Raw genomic sequence first — 17,618 nt, 5'->3', positions numbered from 1 at the left:
CACCCCCCCCCCAGCATGGGTAACAGTGGCTCCTATATATACACCACCCCGCATGGGTAACATCGGCTGCTATATATACACCCCCCCACCATGGGTAACAGTGGCTGCTATATATACACCCCCCCACCATGTGAACAGTGGCTGCTATATATACACCCCCCCACCATGGGTAACAGTGACTGCTATATATACACCCCCCCCGCATGTGAACAGTGGCTGCTATATATACACCCCCCCGCATGGGTAACAGTGACTGCTGTATATACACTGTTGGTACCAGCAATCTACAAATCTGGACCACACTGCAATTCTGCATCTTTATCCCCCTGTTGTTCACTACTATTCCTGCCTTAATAAAGTTATAATTATGGGGGGAAATATATATTTATATTATTATTATTATTATATTATTATTTTTTTTACATTTGTTTGTTTTTCTTCTTCCAGTTGACAGAAGGAAGGATGAAGGCAGACCAGGAAGCTCCTCCCCCCTCTCCCGGATTGGAGGATTTGGCGATCAGGTGTCGGGAAGTGTGTCGGTCGTACGGGAAACTCAAAGTCCTGAGTAACCTCAACTTGACCGTACCACAGGGACACATGTTAGTAACCCACACTGACATTACAACAAAATCAGGCTTCATGTCTAAATCTTATATAAGTAAGTTAATTGAGTGACACTATTAAGTTTTAGATACTTTATGATGATTTGGACATGAAGTGTGAAAAGACTAGTATATACTGTAGTTACCTTTGACTAACATTGGATTTGTGCCACATTTCACACAATGGCCAAGTAAACAAAACCAAAGCATGGATTGCTATGATACCCTTACAAGGAATAGGGCCTGATTACTGTACAGCACGCAGGGCAGGTGCCGTTTTTTTTTGGGGGGGGGGGTTGTCCCAGGTCTAAATCAGTAACTGACTAAAGGGGAACAATGAGAAAATGCAGTGGGACTGGCTTGGAGGTCCAGAGTTGAGTTTGAGGGCTATAGTAGATATCTATGATTTAGCTCTCATGTCAATTTTTTTTACCCAAAATTCTGTTCTCTCTTACCTTGCAGCTACGGCCTGCTGGGTCCGAGTGGATGTGGGAAGACCACGCTGTTGAAATGCATTCTGGGAACCCTGAAGATCTCCCGAGGGCACATCAGCGTGTTGGGGAAGCCGCCCGCATTTCCTGGACACCAGGTCCCTGGGAGGATGGTGGGGTACATGCCACAGGTACACTGTTATCAAATCAAATCAAATGTATTTATATAGCCCTTCTTACATCAGCTGATATCTCAAAGTGCTGTACAGAAACCCAGCCTGAAACTCAAAACAGCAAGCAATGCAGGTGTAGAAGCATGGTGGCTAGGAAAAACTCTCTAGAAAGGCCAAAACCTAGGAAGAAACCTAGAGAGGAACCAGGCTATGAGGGGTGTCCTCTTCTGGCTGTGCCGGGTGGAGATTATAACTGAACATAGCCAAGATGTTCAAATGTTCATAGATGACCAGCGTGGTCAAATAATCAGTTACTTAGGAATAGAGTCATAACCAGGGGGTGTCATCCTCCATGGTCCTTGGTTAAGGTTAGGGTTCGGGTTAGGTAAGGGTTAAGGTTAGGGTTAGGGTTCGGTTTAGGTAAGGGTTAAGGTTGGGGTAAGGGTTAAGGTTAGGGTAAGGGGTTAAGGTTAGGGTAAGGGGTTAAGGTTAGGGTTCGGGTTAGGTAAGGATTAAGGTTGGGGTAAGGGTAGGGGTTAAGGTAAGGGTAGGGGTTAAGGTTAGGGTAAGGGGTTAAGGTTAGGGTTCGGGTTCGGGTAAGGTAAGGGTTAAGGTTGGGGTAAGGGTAGGGGTTAAGGTAAGGGTAGGGGTTAAGGTTAGGGTAAGGGGTTAAGGTTAGGGGTTAAGGTTCGGGTTCGGGTTAGGTAAGGGTTAAGGTTGGGGTAAGGGTAGGGGTTAAGGTAAGGGTAAGGGGTTAAGGTTAGGGTAAGGGGTTAAGGTTAGGGGAAGGGGTTAAGGTTAGGGGAAGGGTAAGGGGTTAAGGTTAAAGGGACATTTTTAAAAAATCAACTTGGGCCTTCTGAGTGGCGCATTGGTCTAAGGCGTCACTACAGACTCTGGTTCAATCCTAGGCTGTGTCGCAGCTGGCCACGACCGGGAGACCCATGAGGCGGTGCACAATTGGTCCAGCATCATCCGTGTTAGGGAAGGGTTTGGCCGGCCCGGGATGTCCTTGTCCCATCACGATCTAGCGACTCCTTGTGGCGGGCCGGGCGACATCGGTCGCCAGCTGGACGGTGTTTCCTCCGACACATTGGTGCGGCTGCCTTCCGGGTTAAGCGGGCAGCGTGTCAAAAAGCAGTGTGGCTTGGAGGACGCATGACTCCTGACCTTCGCCTCTACCGAGTCCATACGGGAGTTGCAACGATGGGACAAGACTGTAACTACCAAATGGATATCACGAAATTGGGGAGAAAAGGGAGTTAAAAAGTACACCAATTTAATACTTGTAAAAAAATGTCCACTTCATGTTCATCATCTCCAGCACCACCACAACATCAGCATATGTTAAAATGGAGTGTTTCTATGTTTTCTAGTAAAAACATTAGAGTAAGATAAGTGTTTTCAATGACATCATCAGTGTGCATCATGTGATTTTAGCCAATTATGAGCAGGCATTGCCTAGTAATTGTCTACTTATCTTCCTCTATCTTTTTTTACTGCAAATCATACAAACGCGCCATTTTCACATATGTTGATGTTGGGGTGGTGCTGGTGATGATAAATATGAATTTGAGACATTTAAGGGAAGGTTAGGGGTTAGGGTTGGGGTTAAGGTTAAGGTTAAGGTTAGGGTTATGGTTTAGGATGGGGATGTCCCAAGGATCCCGGATAGCACTGACCCTTCCCCCATGATACAGAAGAGGTATCTTGTGTTACTGGCCTGCTGTACTAGACTCCTAACTTTGACTGGGCAATGAGACTCTCCTTTTCACTGAAATGAAACCTGGGCATAAGCAGCAGAGCTCCGCGAGAGGTTCACGCTACTCAGCGTAAAATTACCTTCTGGTTCTATTTCCAAGATTTCAACTAACAGCTCACAGCCGAACACTTGATTAACACAACACACCAAAACACAACACACCAAAACACAACACACCAAAACACAACACACCAAAACACAACACACCAAAACACAACACATACATACCATTGTGTTTGTCCTTTAGGACCTGGCGTTGTACAATGAGTTTACCATCAGTGACACTCTGACGTTCTTCGGAAGGATCCACGGCCTGTCAGCTACGGACACCCAGGCACGCATGGACTTCCTGGTGGACTTCCTGGACCTACCTCACAACAGCAGCCTGGTTGGAAAACTCAGGTAATTAGGGCTGCAAAATTCCAGTATCTTTCCCAAAGTTCCCAGGATTTCCAGAAACCTTTCCTTCAGCTTTCGGAGCATTGTTAATTCGATGCCATTTTATTTACGAGCTGGAATAATACTCCATGCTAGCTCCTTTAAAAAGCAACAACGCTGCACATACACCAGGGTGGTACCACTCAATACGTGTGTTTTACGTCCCTTTGAGAAGTTGTGCACCAATATTGAGTTTTAAAAGCCTGTGATATCAAATTAAATGTCCTTTAATATAGACCACATTCATTTTTAATGTGAATAAAGGCAAACTAATGTGCCAAAATTCTGCATTGTGACATGTCCCTCCGTCAACCCTGGTGTAATGCTCCGGGTGTCGTGTGTGTGGAGTCAGACGCAGGAGACAGAGAGTGCAAGGCTGTGCTCTTTTAATGCACCAACGCACCACAGGGTGCTCACAATAATAACGGCCCCAAACACGGGGAATGAGAAAGGTACAACTGAAATTTCACGACCAGGAACAAACCCGCTCTACATTAGAGTCGAAGGTTACAATCATTAATCCCGCACAACAACCAGGCGGGCCGGCTGTCTAATAAAGACAAACTAATCATTCACCAACAGGTGCTACCAATAAACATACAAGGAGGGGGAGGAAAGACAATCAGTGGCAGCTAATAGGCCGGTGACGACGACCGCCGAGCGCCACCCGACCGGGAAGGGAAACCACCCTCGGTCGGACTCGTGACACCTAGGAAGATGTTAACATACTTAACCCTAACATTTCTCCAAGTTTCACCATCATTGTAAAGCCCTAGTTATGTTGTTGTTTTGACAGTCATTTCAGAAGATTATTATTTATTTATTGTTATTAGTGATTCATTTACTTCTGTCCCTCATTTTAAGGTCCACCTTGTTACGTGAACTGACCTCTTTTAATATGGTGAAACTTTTAATTTTTTAAATAATCATTGAACATCTAAAAGTCAAATCACAGAGTAAAAACAGGTGAGCTGTTTCTTCTCTTTTTATCCATGTTCTGGTGTTTTGTGGTGGGAAACGGCATGGCAACAAGACTTTGGGGTGACCATCGCTGATTGTGAATGGGAAACGGCATGGCAACAAGACTTTGGGGTGACCATCGCTGATTGTGAATGGGAAACGGCATGGCAACAAGACTTTGGGGTGACCATCACTAATTGTGAATGGGAAACGGCATGGCAACAAGACTTTGGGGTGACCATCGCTAATTGTGAATGGGAAACTATTCCCACTAATGCCCCAAAAATTATGATATTCCATTTAAAAGGATAAATAAATTACAAACTACACCTGCCCCAAAGATAAGCAGCACTTGGTACTTATGCACATGTCTTCTGATACTGTCCTGTAGTTAATGATTTGGAGAAAGAGGTGGAAAGGGACATTTCAAACATTTTGGGCTCTCCAGTTGGTCTATAGGGGGTTTCAATCACCTTCCCCTGTGTCTAGACTATGGCTGAGTCCCAAATGGGACCATATCCACAGTATTTTGGGCTCTCCAGTTGGTCTATAGGGGGTTTCAATCTCCTTCCCCTGTGTCTAGACTATGGCTGAGTCCCAAATGGGACCATATCCACAGTATTTTGGGCTCTCCAGTTGGTCTATAGGGGGTTTCAATCTCCTTCCCCTGTGTCTAGACTATGGCTCTGTCCCAAATGGGACCATATCCACAGTATTTTGGGCTCTCCAGTTGGTCTATTGCGGGTTTCAATCACCTTCCCCTGTGTCTAGACTATGGCTGAGTCCCAAATGGGACCATATCCCCAGTATAGTGCACTACTTTTGACCAGTAGTGCACTATATAGGGAATAGGGTGCCGTTTGGGACTCAGTATATCTCATTTTGATCTGGAGGAAAAGTGCACTACAACCAAGAGAGATAGAAAGAGAAGGAAACGGTTTCACCCTGAGGAGGTTTATGTTTGTTTGTCACGGGCTTCTGTCATGTAAAAATGCTGTGGAGTCAGCCCGCCCTGTCTGAAACTAAGTAGGTGTTATGCAACAGACATTTGCCAAGATGTCAATGCCAAAAAGAAGGCTCCCTCACTTCCATCAAAACAACTCCTCAATGATTGCTTATTACTCTTAGCTGTAACAGTAAGAGTACACAGCAAACTGGCCAGTATTACCTGGCGTTGATTATTCAGGGTAACATTTCTAGTGTTGATTCAGGAGTTAAATTAACACTTGGTAGTGTTAAATAACCCCAGTGTTGGTGTTAATAACCAGAGTTGATGAAATGGTCGTTCCAGTTTATTGCTTTAGGTAGTCTGATATTTTAGTCTTCCCAACTCTGGCAGTTGCAGGTGAATAAAAATTCTACATTTTGGATATCCCCTGCTCTGGCTGGATATCAATAGGAATGACACATCACTTTGTAAGCCAGCATAATGTGACTTGCTGAACTTGATGTGGCCTGTAAACCATGAGTTGTAGGCCACTGTATCAGGGTAAAATTAAGCCTTCAAAATAAGGCATTAAGAAATTAAAGGGATACTTCAGAATTTTGGCAGAGGCCATTAGAGGTAGTTTCGCAAGCCACTAAAATTAGCACAATGACTGGAATTCTATGGGAATCTACTAGCATTGCCAAAATCCCGAAGTATCCCTTTAAATAATTTATATTTAATGACAGCATATTCACTTAGGACAGGGATGGGCAACTGGCGGCCCATGTGGATTAACAGTTCTTCACTTCAATCAATCAATCAATCAAATGTATTTATAAAGCCCTTCTTACATCAGCTGATATCTCAAAGTACTCTACAGAAACCCAGCCTAAAACCCCAAACAGCAAGCTATGCAGGTGTAGAAGCACGGTGGCTAGGAAAAACTCCCTAGAAAGGCCAAAACCTAGGAAGAAACCTAGAGAGGAACCAGGCTATGAGGGGTGGCCAGTCCTCTTCTGGCTGTGCCGGGTGGAGATTATAACAGAACATGGCCAAGATGTTCAAATGTTCATAGATGACCAGCAGGGTCAAATAATAATAATCACAGTGGTTGTAGAGGGTGCAACAGGTCAGCACCTCAGGAGTAAATGTCAGTTGGATCTTCACATCCGGTCGTTCAGAGTATCTCTACCACTCCTGCTGTCTCTAGAGAGTTGAAAACAGCAGGTCTGGGACAGGTAGCACGTCCGGGGAACAGGTCAGGGTTCCACTTGTTATTTCAGGCTCTGATTGTCACTCAATTTGCCCATGTTAGCTAACCATTTTAGATTGGGAAGTTAGTCTAGGGCCAGCTATTTAAACTTGTAGTAATCAATGGCAAAATGTGTAAAATTGCAGGAAATGGACCCGTATAGACACTGGAACAGTGTTAAACTGCTGTGTAGCTATCGTCATGGCATCAGCTCATGGGAATCTGAATAAAGATGGAAGATTACTCTTGGATAATAACTGTTAGATCTGGTATAATAACTCTTAGATCTGTGTGTGTGTGTGTGTGTGTGTGTGTGTGTGTGTGTGTGTGTGTGTGTGTGTGTGTGTGTGTGTGTGTGGTGTGTGTGTTTACAGCGGAGGGCAGAAACGGAGGGTGTCTCTAGGAGCAGCCTTACTTCAAAACCCCCAGTTATTGATTCTGGATGAACCCACAGTCGGGGTGGACCCTGTGCTGAGAGCCAAGTATGTACTGGACACACACACACGGACACTCACATTCAACCAAAACCAAACTGAAAACCCAACTATTGTACCCAACCTCATGCCTTCAAAGACCAGTCTTACACCTTTGAGTGCTGATCTAGGATCAGATCCCCCCTCTTATTTATTATGATTTAAATGGCTAAACTGATCCTAGATCAGCACTCTGAGATGTTTCGTGGATAAAGAAAACCCAACCAAGTCAGAGTTTCCCAGGTAACCCAGGCAGGTCATCAGGCTAAGACTGCATCCCAGATGGCCCCCTATTCCCTATGTGGTGAACTACTTTAGACCAGGGCCCAGAGGGTGCCTTTTGGGGGCCCAGCGGATGCCTTTTGGGGGCCCAGAGGATGCCTTTTGGGGGCCCAGAGGGTGCCTTTTGGGGGCCCAGAGGATGCCTTTTGGGGGCCCAGAGGATGCCTTTTGGGGGCCCATAGGGTGCCTTTTGGGAGCACAGAGGATGCCTTTTGGGGGCCCAGAGGATGCCTTTTTGGGGGCCCAGAGGGTGCCTTTTGGGGGCCCGTAGGGTGCCTTTTGGGTCACAGATTAAGACATCTTTATGGTGGTAATCAAATCATATCTGCACGAAGTTAGTTTATTTGTTGTGTGACGCTGAAAGGTGGTTCTCTGAACTGCACTCATGTGATGAGTAACCTTGCCTGAGACCTCAAGACCTGCGTTAGCTCCCCAAGCTAATGCCTAGGCTTCAGCTCAACGGGACACGTAGTCTTTTGGTGCGCAGATGATCACATTTGCACACTCTTTCTCTGTATCTCTACTGCTCGAGGTACAGTACAACATTGTCCCAAACAGCACCCCATGTCCTGAATAGTGCAATATTTTGGACCAGAGCCCTGGTTATAAAAGTGCACTTTATTGAGAATAGGGTGCCATTTGGGACCATAGGATGTGCCCTTAAACTGAGTTGTGTCATGTGTCCCTGTAGGATCTGGCAGCATCTAGTAGAGATTGTGAAAACTGGAAAAGTATCAGTCGTCATCACCACTCACTACATAGAGGAGGCCAGGCAAGCCAACGTGGTAAGATACAGTCTATATACATGATAACTACCTACTGATAGACACTACATAGAGGAGGCCAGGCAAGCCAACGTGGTAAGATACAGTCTATATACATGATAACTACCTACTCATAGACACTACATAGAGGAGGCCAGGCAAGCCAACGTGGTAAGATACAGTCTATATACATGGTAACTACCTACTGATAGACAACTCCCTACTGATAGACAACTCCCTACTGATAGACAGCTACCTACTGATGGACAACTCCCTACTGATAGACAACTCCCTACTGGTAGACAACTCCCTACTCTATATACGTACATGCCATCTATACTGTCTCAATACTCTACAACAGACTCTATACTGTCTCTATACTCTATAACATACTCTTTACTATCTCTATACTCTATAACAGTTTCTATACTGTCTCTATGCACTATAACAGTCTATATACTGTCTCTATACTCTATAACGGTCTCTATACTGTTTCTATACTCTATAACAGACTCTATACTGTCTCTATACTCTATAACAGACTCTATACTGTCTCTATACTCTATAGCAGACTCTTTACTGTCTCTATACTCTATAACAGTCTCTATAACATAACGTCTCTATACTGTTTCTAACATAACAGTCTCTATACTGTCTCTATACTCTATAACAGACTCTATACTGGTAACAGACTCTATACTGTCTTTATACTATAACAGTCTCCGTACTGTCTCTATAACAGTCTCTATACTCTATAGCAGACTCTATACTGTCTCTATACTCTATAACAGACTCTATACAGTCTCTATACTCTATAACAGTCTCTATACTGTCTCTATACTCTATAACAGTCTCTATACTTTCTCTATACTCTATAACAGTCTCTATACTGTCTCTATGCATTATAACAGTCTCTATACTGTCTCTGTTCTCTATAACAGACTCTATACTGTCTCTATACTCTATAACAGTCTCTATACTGTCTATATGCACTATAACAGTATCTATACTGTCTCTATACTCTATAACTGACTCTATACTGTCTCTATACTCCATAACATTATCTGTACTGTCTCTATACTCTATAACAGTCTCTATACTCTCTCTATACTCTATAACAGTCTCTATACTGTCTCTATACTTTGTAACAGGCTCTATACTGTTTCTATACTCTATAACAGGCTCTATACTGTCTCTATACTCTATAACAGTCTCTGTACTGTCTCTATATTCTATAACAGTCTCTATACTCTATAACAGGCTCTATACTGTCTCTATACTCTATAACAGTCTCTATACTGTCTCTATACTCTATAACAGTCTCTATAATGTATCTATACTCTTTAACAGACTATATACTGTTTCTATACTCTATAACAGTCTTTATACTGTCTCTATATTCTATAACAGACTATATACTGTCTCTATATTATATAACAGACTATATACTGTCTCTATACTCTATAACAGCCGATATACTCTCTCTATACTCTATAACAGTCTCTATACTGTCTCTATACTCTACAACAGTCTATATACTGTCTCTATACTCTATAACAGTCTCTATACTGTCTCTATACTCTATAACAGTCTCTATACTGTCTCTATACTATATAACAGACTATATACTGTCTCTATACTCTATAACAGTCTCTATACTGTATATACTCTATAACAGACTCTATACTGTCTCTATACTCTATAACAACCTATATACTCTCTCTATACTCTATAACAGTCTCTATACTGTCTCTATACTCTATAACATTCTCTATACTGTCTCTATACTCTATAACAGTCTCTATACTGTCTCTATACTCTATAACAGTCTCTATACTCTATAACAGTCTCTATACTGTCTCTATACTCTATAACAGTCTCTATACTGTCTCTATACTCTATAACAGTCTCTATACTGTCTCTATGCATTATAACAGTCTCTATGCTGTCTCTGTTCTCTATAACAGACTCTATACTGTCTCTATACTCTATAACAGTCTCTATACTGTCTATATGCACTATAACAGTATCTATACTGTCTCTATACTCTATAACTGACTCTATACTGTCTCTATACTCCATAACATTATCTGTACTGTCTCTATACTCTATAACAGTCTCTATACTCTCTCTATACTCTATAACAGTCTCTATACTGTCTCTATACTTTGTAACAGGCTCTATACTGTTTCTATACTCTATAACAGGCTCTGTACTGTCTCTATATTCTATAACAGTCTCTATACTCTATAACAGTCTCTATACTGTCTCTATACTCTATAACAGTCTCTATACTGTCTCTATACTCTATAACAGTCTCTATAATGTCTCTATACTCTTTAACAGACTATATACTGTTTATATACTCTATAACAGTCTTTATACTGTCTCTATATTCTATAACAGACTATATACTGTCTCTATACTCTATAACAGCCGATATACTCTCTCTATACTCTATAACAGTCTCTATACTGTCTCTATACTCTATAACAGTCTCTATACTGTCTCTATACTCTATAACAGTCTCTATACTGTCTCTATACTCTATAACAGTCTCTATACTGTCTCTATACTCTATAACAGTCTCTATACTGTCTCTATACTATATAACAGACTATATACTGTCTCTATACTCTATAACAGTCTCTATACTGTCTATACTCTATAACAGACTCTATACTGTCTCTATACTCTATAACAGCCTATATACTCTCTCTATACTCTATAACAGTCTCTATACTGTCTCTATACTCTATAACATTCTCTATACTGTCTCTATACTCTATAACAGTCTCTATACTGTCTCTATACTCTATAACAGTCTCTATACTGGATTTGGAATCAAATGTTTAATGTGAGGTGACAGTATGAATGTCACCTTTATTTGAGGGTATTTTAATACATATCTGCTTTACCGCTGAGAAATGAAAGCACTTTATGTATCTAGTCCCCCCATTTAAAGATGTCATAAGTATTTGAACAAATTCACTAATAGTGTATTAAAGTAGTCAAACGTTTTAGAATTGGTCCCATATTCCTTGCACACATTGACTACATCCAGCTTGTGTCTCTAAATGTATTTTTTAAATGTAACCTTTATTTAACTAGGCAAGTCACGCATATGTCTCAAGTAGGCACCTGGAAATGCAAATGCACTACGCTAAATGCTAAATGTACTCGTTAAAACTCAAACCTTGATCAAAATTCACAAGCAGGGTATTGAATTAAAGCTACACTCGTTGTGAACCTAGCCAACAAGTCAGATTTTTAAAATGCTTTTCAGCGAAAGCATGAGAAGGTATTATCTGATAGCATGCACCACCTGAAAATGCCTGAATGCGACGTAAACAAAGACTCTGCTTATCCGACGCAGCACAAAACGCAGAAATAAAATATAAAACATTCATTACCTTTGACGAGCTTCTTTCTTGGCACTCCTATATGCCCCATAAACATCACTATTGGGTCTTTTTTTCGTTTAAATCGGTCCATATATACCCAAAATAGCTTTCTATGGAAGCTGTGTCATTCAGAAAAAAACATTGTTTTTTAACGCTGCATCATTTTTTTAAATTAAAAAAGTCGACGATAAACTTTCACAAAACACTTCGAAATCCTTTTGTAATCCAACTTTAGGTATTAGTAAACGTTTATAATCTATCAAAATGATTACAGGGCGATGTATATTCAATAGCTCCTCATCTGCAAATCAATGGCTGCCATTGTCCACATTTACAGCGTCCTGGTGGAGACTGGAAGAAACGGATGCCAGATACTTGGATTTTCCAACAAAAAATTCAATTGAAAATGACGACAATGGCGACATCGTGTGGAATTTGTATGAATTGCATGCAGGTCGATATTAAATTTTGTCCTCTTTTAACAACCCATGAAAGTGACTTGTGGAAATTATTTTTAGCTTTTTCTTGCGTTTTTCAATGAAACACACGATCTGTTATAGTCACAGCCGTGATTTAACCAGTTTTAGAAACTTCAGAGTGTTTTCTATCCACACATACTAATCATATGCATATACTATATTCCTGGCATGAGTAGCAGGACGCTGAAAAGTTGCGCGATTTTTAACAGAATGTTCGAAAAAGGAGGGGGTAGAAGTAAGAGGTTTTAAGAACAAATTCTTATTTACGACGGCCTACCAGGGAACAGTGGGTTAACTGCCTTGTTCAGGGGAACAGTGGGTTAACTGCCTTGTTCAGGGGCAGAACGACAGATTTTTACCTTGTGAGCTCGAGGATTCAATCCAGCAACTGGGGCTACCTGTCGCCCCAAACTTTACAAACTTGTTGGATGCATTTGTGGTTTCATTTGGTTTTATTTCAGATTATGTTTTGACCAATAGGAAAGGTGACATGATGACTGGCCATGAGCCAAGCCTTGATATTTATACCATGAGCCAGAGATGTCACCTTTCACAATAAACCTGTCCTCACCTGTCACAAAAAAACCTGTCCTCACCTGTTACAATAAACCAGTCCTCACCTGTCATACTAAACCTGTCCACACCTGTCATAATAAACCTGTCCTCACCTGTCATAATAAACCTGTCACCTGTCAATAAACCTGTCCTCACCTGTCATAATGTCCTCACCTGTCAAATAAACCTGTCCACACCTCACCTGTCCTCACCTGTCATAATAAATCTGTCCTCACCTGTCATAATAAACCTGTCCTCACCTGTCATAATAAATCTGTCCTCACCTGTCATACTAAAACAAGTCTTACCGGTACAAATATTTTATGACTAATTCATCTTTCCTTATTCCTCGCATCCTCTCTCCTCGCCTCGTTCCTCAAAACTCCATTTGGAATGACTGCTGTTTTCTGTCTCTTCAGGTGGGTCTGATGAGGAATGGCCGAATGCTGGCAGAGGGGGAACCAGAAACCTTGATGAAACAGAACAGTGCTGCGGTCAGTAGCCAACAACAGTGTATACAATTTACTTAGAAGAATATTTTGTACATTTCGCACTGTATGGACAGGCAAGCGGGAGTATAGTAGAAACAGGGATTGAATGGCGGTTTATATTAGAGTATATTTAATGTGACTGATGCCAGGAGTGTTACCACTAGACAACAATGTTCTGCAGGCAGTAGCCCTACATTGACCCTATTGCCTCCTACCATCCAATCACTGTCTGACTGTCTGTCTGACTGTTGATGTCTGACTGTTGATGTCTGACTGTTGATGTCTGACTGCCTTCCCAGTAATCAAAATTATATTGAAAAGACGTCTTAAAAACATATTTTCCAGATGTTCATTTTAGGTTCTGAATGAAAGGTGAAAACACATACAGTACCAGTCAAAAGTTTGTACACACCTACTCATTCAAGGGTTTTTCTTTATTTCTACTATTTTCTACATTGTAGAATAATAGTGAAGACATCACAACTATGAAATAACACATATGGAACTTTTGACTGGTACTGTATGTATTTTCATCTTTCATTCAGAACCTAAAATGAACATCTAGAAAATATGTTATTTTTTTAGACGACTTTTCAATATAATTGTGCCTACTGGGAAAGCAGTCAACAGTCAGACATCTCCCACAGCTGTAGGAACGCTTTCTCCAGAGTCTGCAACGGATGGATGAGTAGGTGTGTCCAAACTTTAGACCAGTACTGTATTTTCCGGACGTTTAAAATACGTATTTTCCCGGGAGGTGGAATTCGGGTTCGTTTTTGGTTCTAAATGAAAGTTGATACGTATTAATTAATACGTATTATCCAGACATTGAAAATATGTGTCAGAGTCGTGTGTATAGGTGGCAGGGAAGTCAGGCGCAGGAGAGTCAAACGGAGTGTAAAATGGAGTCTTTTAATAATTGTCCACGTAACATGCTCCATAACACTAACATGAACAGACATAAACAAACATGGGTACGAGGACCCGTCGCGCACCTACACCACATAAAACAACACTGACATAAAAATAAAAATAAAACAATCTCTGACAAAAACATGAGGGTAAACAGAGGGTTAAATACACAACATATAATGAATGGGATTGAAAACAGGTGTGTGGGAAGACAAGACAAAACCAATGGAAAATGAAAAATGGATCAATGATGGCTAGAAGACCGGTGCCGTCGACCACCGAGCACCGCCCGAACAAGGAGAGGCAACAACTTCGGTAGAAGTCGTGACAATATGTATTTTCTGGACAGTTCTGAATGAGTTGAAGAGACGTAATTTTGGTCATCGATTTAAACTGCACATACTGTACATTCTCAATGAAGTTTGCGTTATATCAGAGTAATACTTTTTAAAATCCATTTAATATAAGAAAGAGGAGCCAAGTGAAGATGACGTCATATCATATTTCTTATTGCGCCAATCTGTAAGTCACTTATGTAAGCTGTTTCAAAGGCTTTAAAACGGGCAGCAATGACGTCCAAAGTGGTCTAACAAACGGAATAAACCAACAAACCAGTTCAACTACAAGAACATTCTCAGTAACGGTTACAGAATTATTTTTTTTCTTGCTATGACTTTGAGATGTTGTTGTTTATCAACCTTAGTTGAATGCACTGACTGGAAGTTACTCTGGACAAGAGCGTCTGCTGAATGACCAAAATGTAAAGGTTAATGTAAATTATTCGAATGCTCTCCGCCCCCAAGCAAGTACACATTGGGTCAGTCCAGACCAGACCAAATCCGAACAAATCATAGACGTCTAGGCTATGTTTCACAAGTTTGAACAGCACAGTACAGTAGAGCACAGTACATTACGGTACGGAGGACAGTAGAGTTTAATTCAGAAGAGTAGAGTACAATACAATACAGTTTAATTCAGTACAGTAGAGTACAATACAATACAGTTTAATTCAGTACAGTAGAGTACAATACAGTACAGTTTAATTCAGTAGAGTAGAGTACAATACAATACAGTTTAATTCAGTACAGTAGAGTACAATACAATACAGTTTAATTCAGTACAGTAGAGTACAATACAGTACAGTTTAATACAGTACAGTTTAATTCAGTAGAGTAGAGTACAATACAATACAGTTTAATTCAGTACAGTAGAGTACAATACAATAGAGTACAGTATACAATACAGTACAGTTTAATTCAGTAGAGTAGAGTACAATACAATACAGTTTAATTCAGTACAGTAGAGTGCAGTACAGTACAGTTTAATTCAGTGCAGTAGAGTACAATACAATACAGTTTAATTCAGTAGAGTAGAGTACACTAGAATACAGTAGAGTGCAGTACAGTTTAATTCAGTAGAGTACATGAGGGTGAAATACAGTACAATATACTATATTATACTCTACTGTACTCTACTGTACTAAACCACTTTTCTTTCATGTACTGTACTCTGCTGTGTTCTACTGTACTGTGCTGTGCTATCCAAACTTGTTAAAAATAGATGTCTATGATTGGCTCAGATTTGGTCCGGTCTGAACCTGTCCGTGGACGTTGAAATCAAGGCCGGGCTGGACAGCACAAGTCCAAAAGACGCCTGCGTCGGTCCGTGCTTAGTTGGTTCTGTGTTGACCACTGATCATATAAACCCTTGACTGTGTTATCTGTGTGTTCAATTGACTGTGTTGTCTATCTCCTCTACTGCCCCATCCAACCACTGCAGACCCTGGAGAAAGCCTTCCTGCAGCTGTGTGAGACCTCAGACCAGGTGGGCTCCAAACACAGCACCTACCCTCAGGGTGGGGTACTAGAGAGCGGCCAATCACTCGAAAGCGGCCGGGAAGAGATTCAACTAATCCTGGGAGTCGGGCCGGGACCAGTTGAAGAGCTGCCCAAATACTCAGGTAAATGTAGGGTTGTATGGACACTACACTGTATATACTCAGGTAAATGTAGGGTTGCATGGATACTATACTGTATATACTCAGGTAAATGTAGGGTTGTATGACACTACACTGTATATACTCAGGTAAATGTAGGGTTGTATGGACACTACACTGTATATACTCAGGTAAATGTAGGGTTGCATGGACACTATACTGTATATACTCAGGCAAATGTAGGGTTGTATGGACACTATACTGTATATACTCAGGTAAATGTAGGGTTGTATGGACACTACACTGTACATACTCAGGTAAATGTAGGGATGTATGGACACTACACTGTATATACTCAGGTAAATGTAGGGTTGTATGGACACTATGCTGTATATACTCAGGTAAATGTAGGGTTGTATGGACACTATACTGTATATACTCAGGTAAATGTAGGGTTGTATGGACACTATACTGTATATACTTAGGTAAATGTAGGGTTGTATGACACTACACTGTATATACTCAGGTAAATGTAGGGTTGTATGACACTACACTGTATATACTCAGGTAAATGTAGGGTTGTATGGACACTATACTGTATATACTCAGGTAAATGTAGGGTTGTATGGACACTATACTGTATATACTCAGGTAAATGTAGGGTTGTATGGACACTATACTGTATATACTCAGGTAAATGTAGGGTTGTATGGACACTACACTGTATATACTCAGGTAAATGTAGGGTTGCAAAGTTGTCTTGAATTAAATTTCCTAAGATATTTAATACTGTGTGTGTGTTGGGTTGGGTTTTACTATCTTTGTCGGGACCAGAAGTCCTCACAAGGATAGTAAAACATGGAAAATTCAGACAAGTGGGGACATTTTAGGCTTAGGGGTTAGGTTTAGGGTTACAATTTGGGTTAGAACTAGGGTTAGCAGTTAGAGTTAGGAGTTAGGGTTAGGTTAGGGGTTAAGGTAAGGGTTAGGTTAAGTGTTAGGGTTAGGAAAAATAGGATTTTGAATGGGAATCAATTGTTTGGTCCCCACAAGGATAGTAAAATGTGTGTGTGTGTGTGTGTGTGTGTGTGTGTGTGTGTGTGTGTGTGTGTGTGTGTGTGTGTGTGTGTGTGTGTGTGTGTGTGTGTGTGTGTGTGTGTGTGTAGCGGACTGGAAGGTACGAGTCAGGCATGTGATGCCAAAGTGGAGGAACATCGCAGCTCTGATTATCAAGACCACGGTGCGGATGAAGAGAATGCCTGGGTGAGGAGGATGAGGATGAATTAAAGGAGTAGAATGAGCTGGAGGAAGACAGACACGATAATGATGAATATGATGATCCCTTAAATCTTCCAAACAAAATGTCTGGAATACCTGGGAATTCTGGGAAAGTTGACAGAATTCTGCAACCCCAGTCTGATTGCATTGTATCTGTCCAGGTCCCTGTTTTTCCAGTTCCTTCTGCCAGTCATGCAGATCTCTCTGATGTGTCTGTGTATCGGAGGAGACCCCAAAGGAATACAGGTGGCTGTGGTCAACAATGATACCTCCTCCAGCTCCTATAGCCAATCCCTGCTCTCCTTCCTGGACAACTCCAGCGTGCAACAGGTACTGGACCAATCGGTTTTCTATCTCCCACACTGTCCTGCTGGTCAGACTTAGTCCACTAGATGGAGGAATAGGGTGTAACACTGTCCTGCTGGTCAGAGTTAGTCCACTAGATGGAGGAATAGGATGTAACACTGTCCTGCTGGTCAGACTTAGTCCACTAGATGG

The 17,618-nt window shown here is 41.4% G+C and overlaps 1 protein-coding gene across 1 annotated transcript in view; it reads left to right on the top strand.

The window, feature by feature from the left end:
- The first annotated feature begins 453 nt into the window (after positions 1 to 453).
- Positions 454 to 17,618, top strand: part of LOC139413653 (ABC transporter G family member 23-like) — a 30,186-nt gene continuing 13,021 nt past the window's right edge. Inside the window, exons 1-9 of the mRNA XM_071161288.1 lie at positions 454 to 599; positions 1,065 to 1,224; positions 3,216 to 3,370; positions 6,921 to 7,028; positions 7,993 to 8,086; positions 12,923 to 12,997; positions 15,686 to 15,866; positions 17,009 to 17,105; positions 17,282 to 17,450. Coding sequence (XP_071017389.1) covers positions 463 to 599; positions 1,065 to 1,224; positions 3,216 to 3,370; positions 6,921 to 7,028; positions 7,993 to 8,086; positions 12,923 to 12,997; positions 15,686 to 15,866; positions 17,009 to 17,105; positions 17,282 to 17,450 — 1,176 coding nt within the window. The 5' untranslated portion in view covers positions 454 to 462. The remainder of the gene's footprint in view (positions 600 to 1,064; positions 1,225 to 3,215; positions 3,371 to 6,920; positions 7,029 to 7,992; positions 8,087 to 12,922; positions 12,998 to 15,685; positions 15,867 to 17,008; positions 17,106 to 17,281; positions 17,451 to 17,618) is intronic.

This window comes from Oncorhynchus clarkii, chromosome 1 (genome assembly GCF_045791955.1).
Source record: "Oncorhynchus clarkii lewisi isolate Uvic-CL-2024 chromosome 1, UVic_Ocla_1.0, whole genome shotgun sequence".
Classification (NCBI taxonomy): domain Eukaryota; kingdom Metazoa; phylum Chordata; class Actinopteri; order Salmoniformes; family Salmonidae; genus Oncorhynchus; species Oncorhynchus clarkii.
This window is presented reverse-complemented; position numbering and strand designations above follow the sequence as displayed.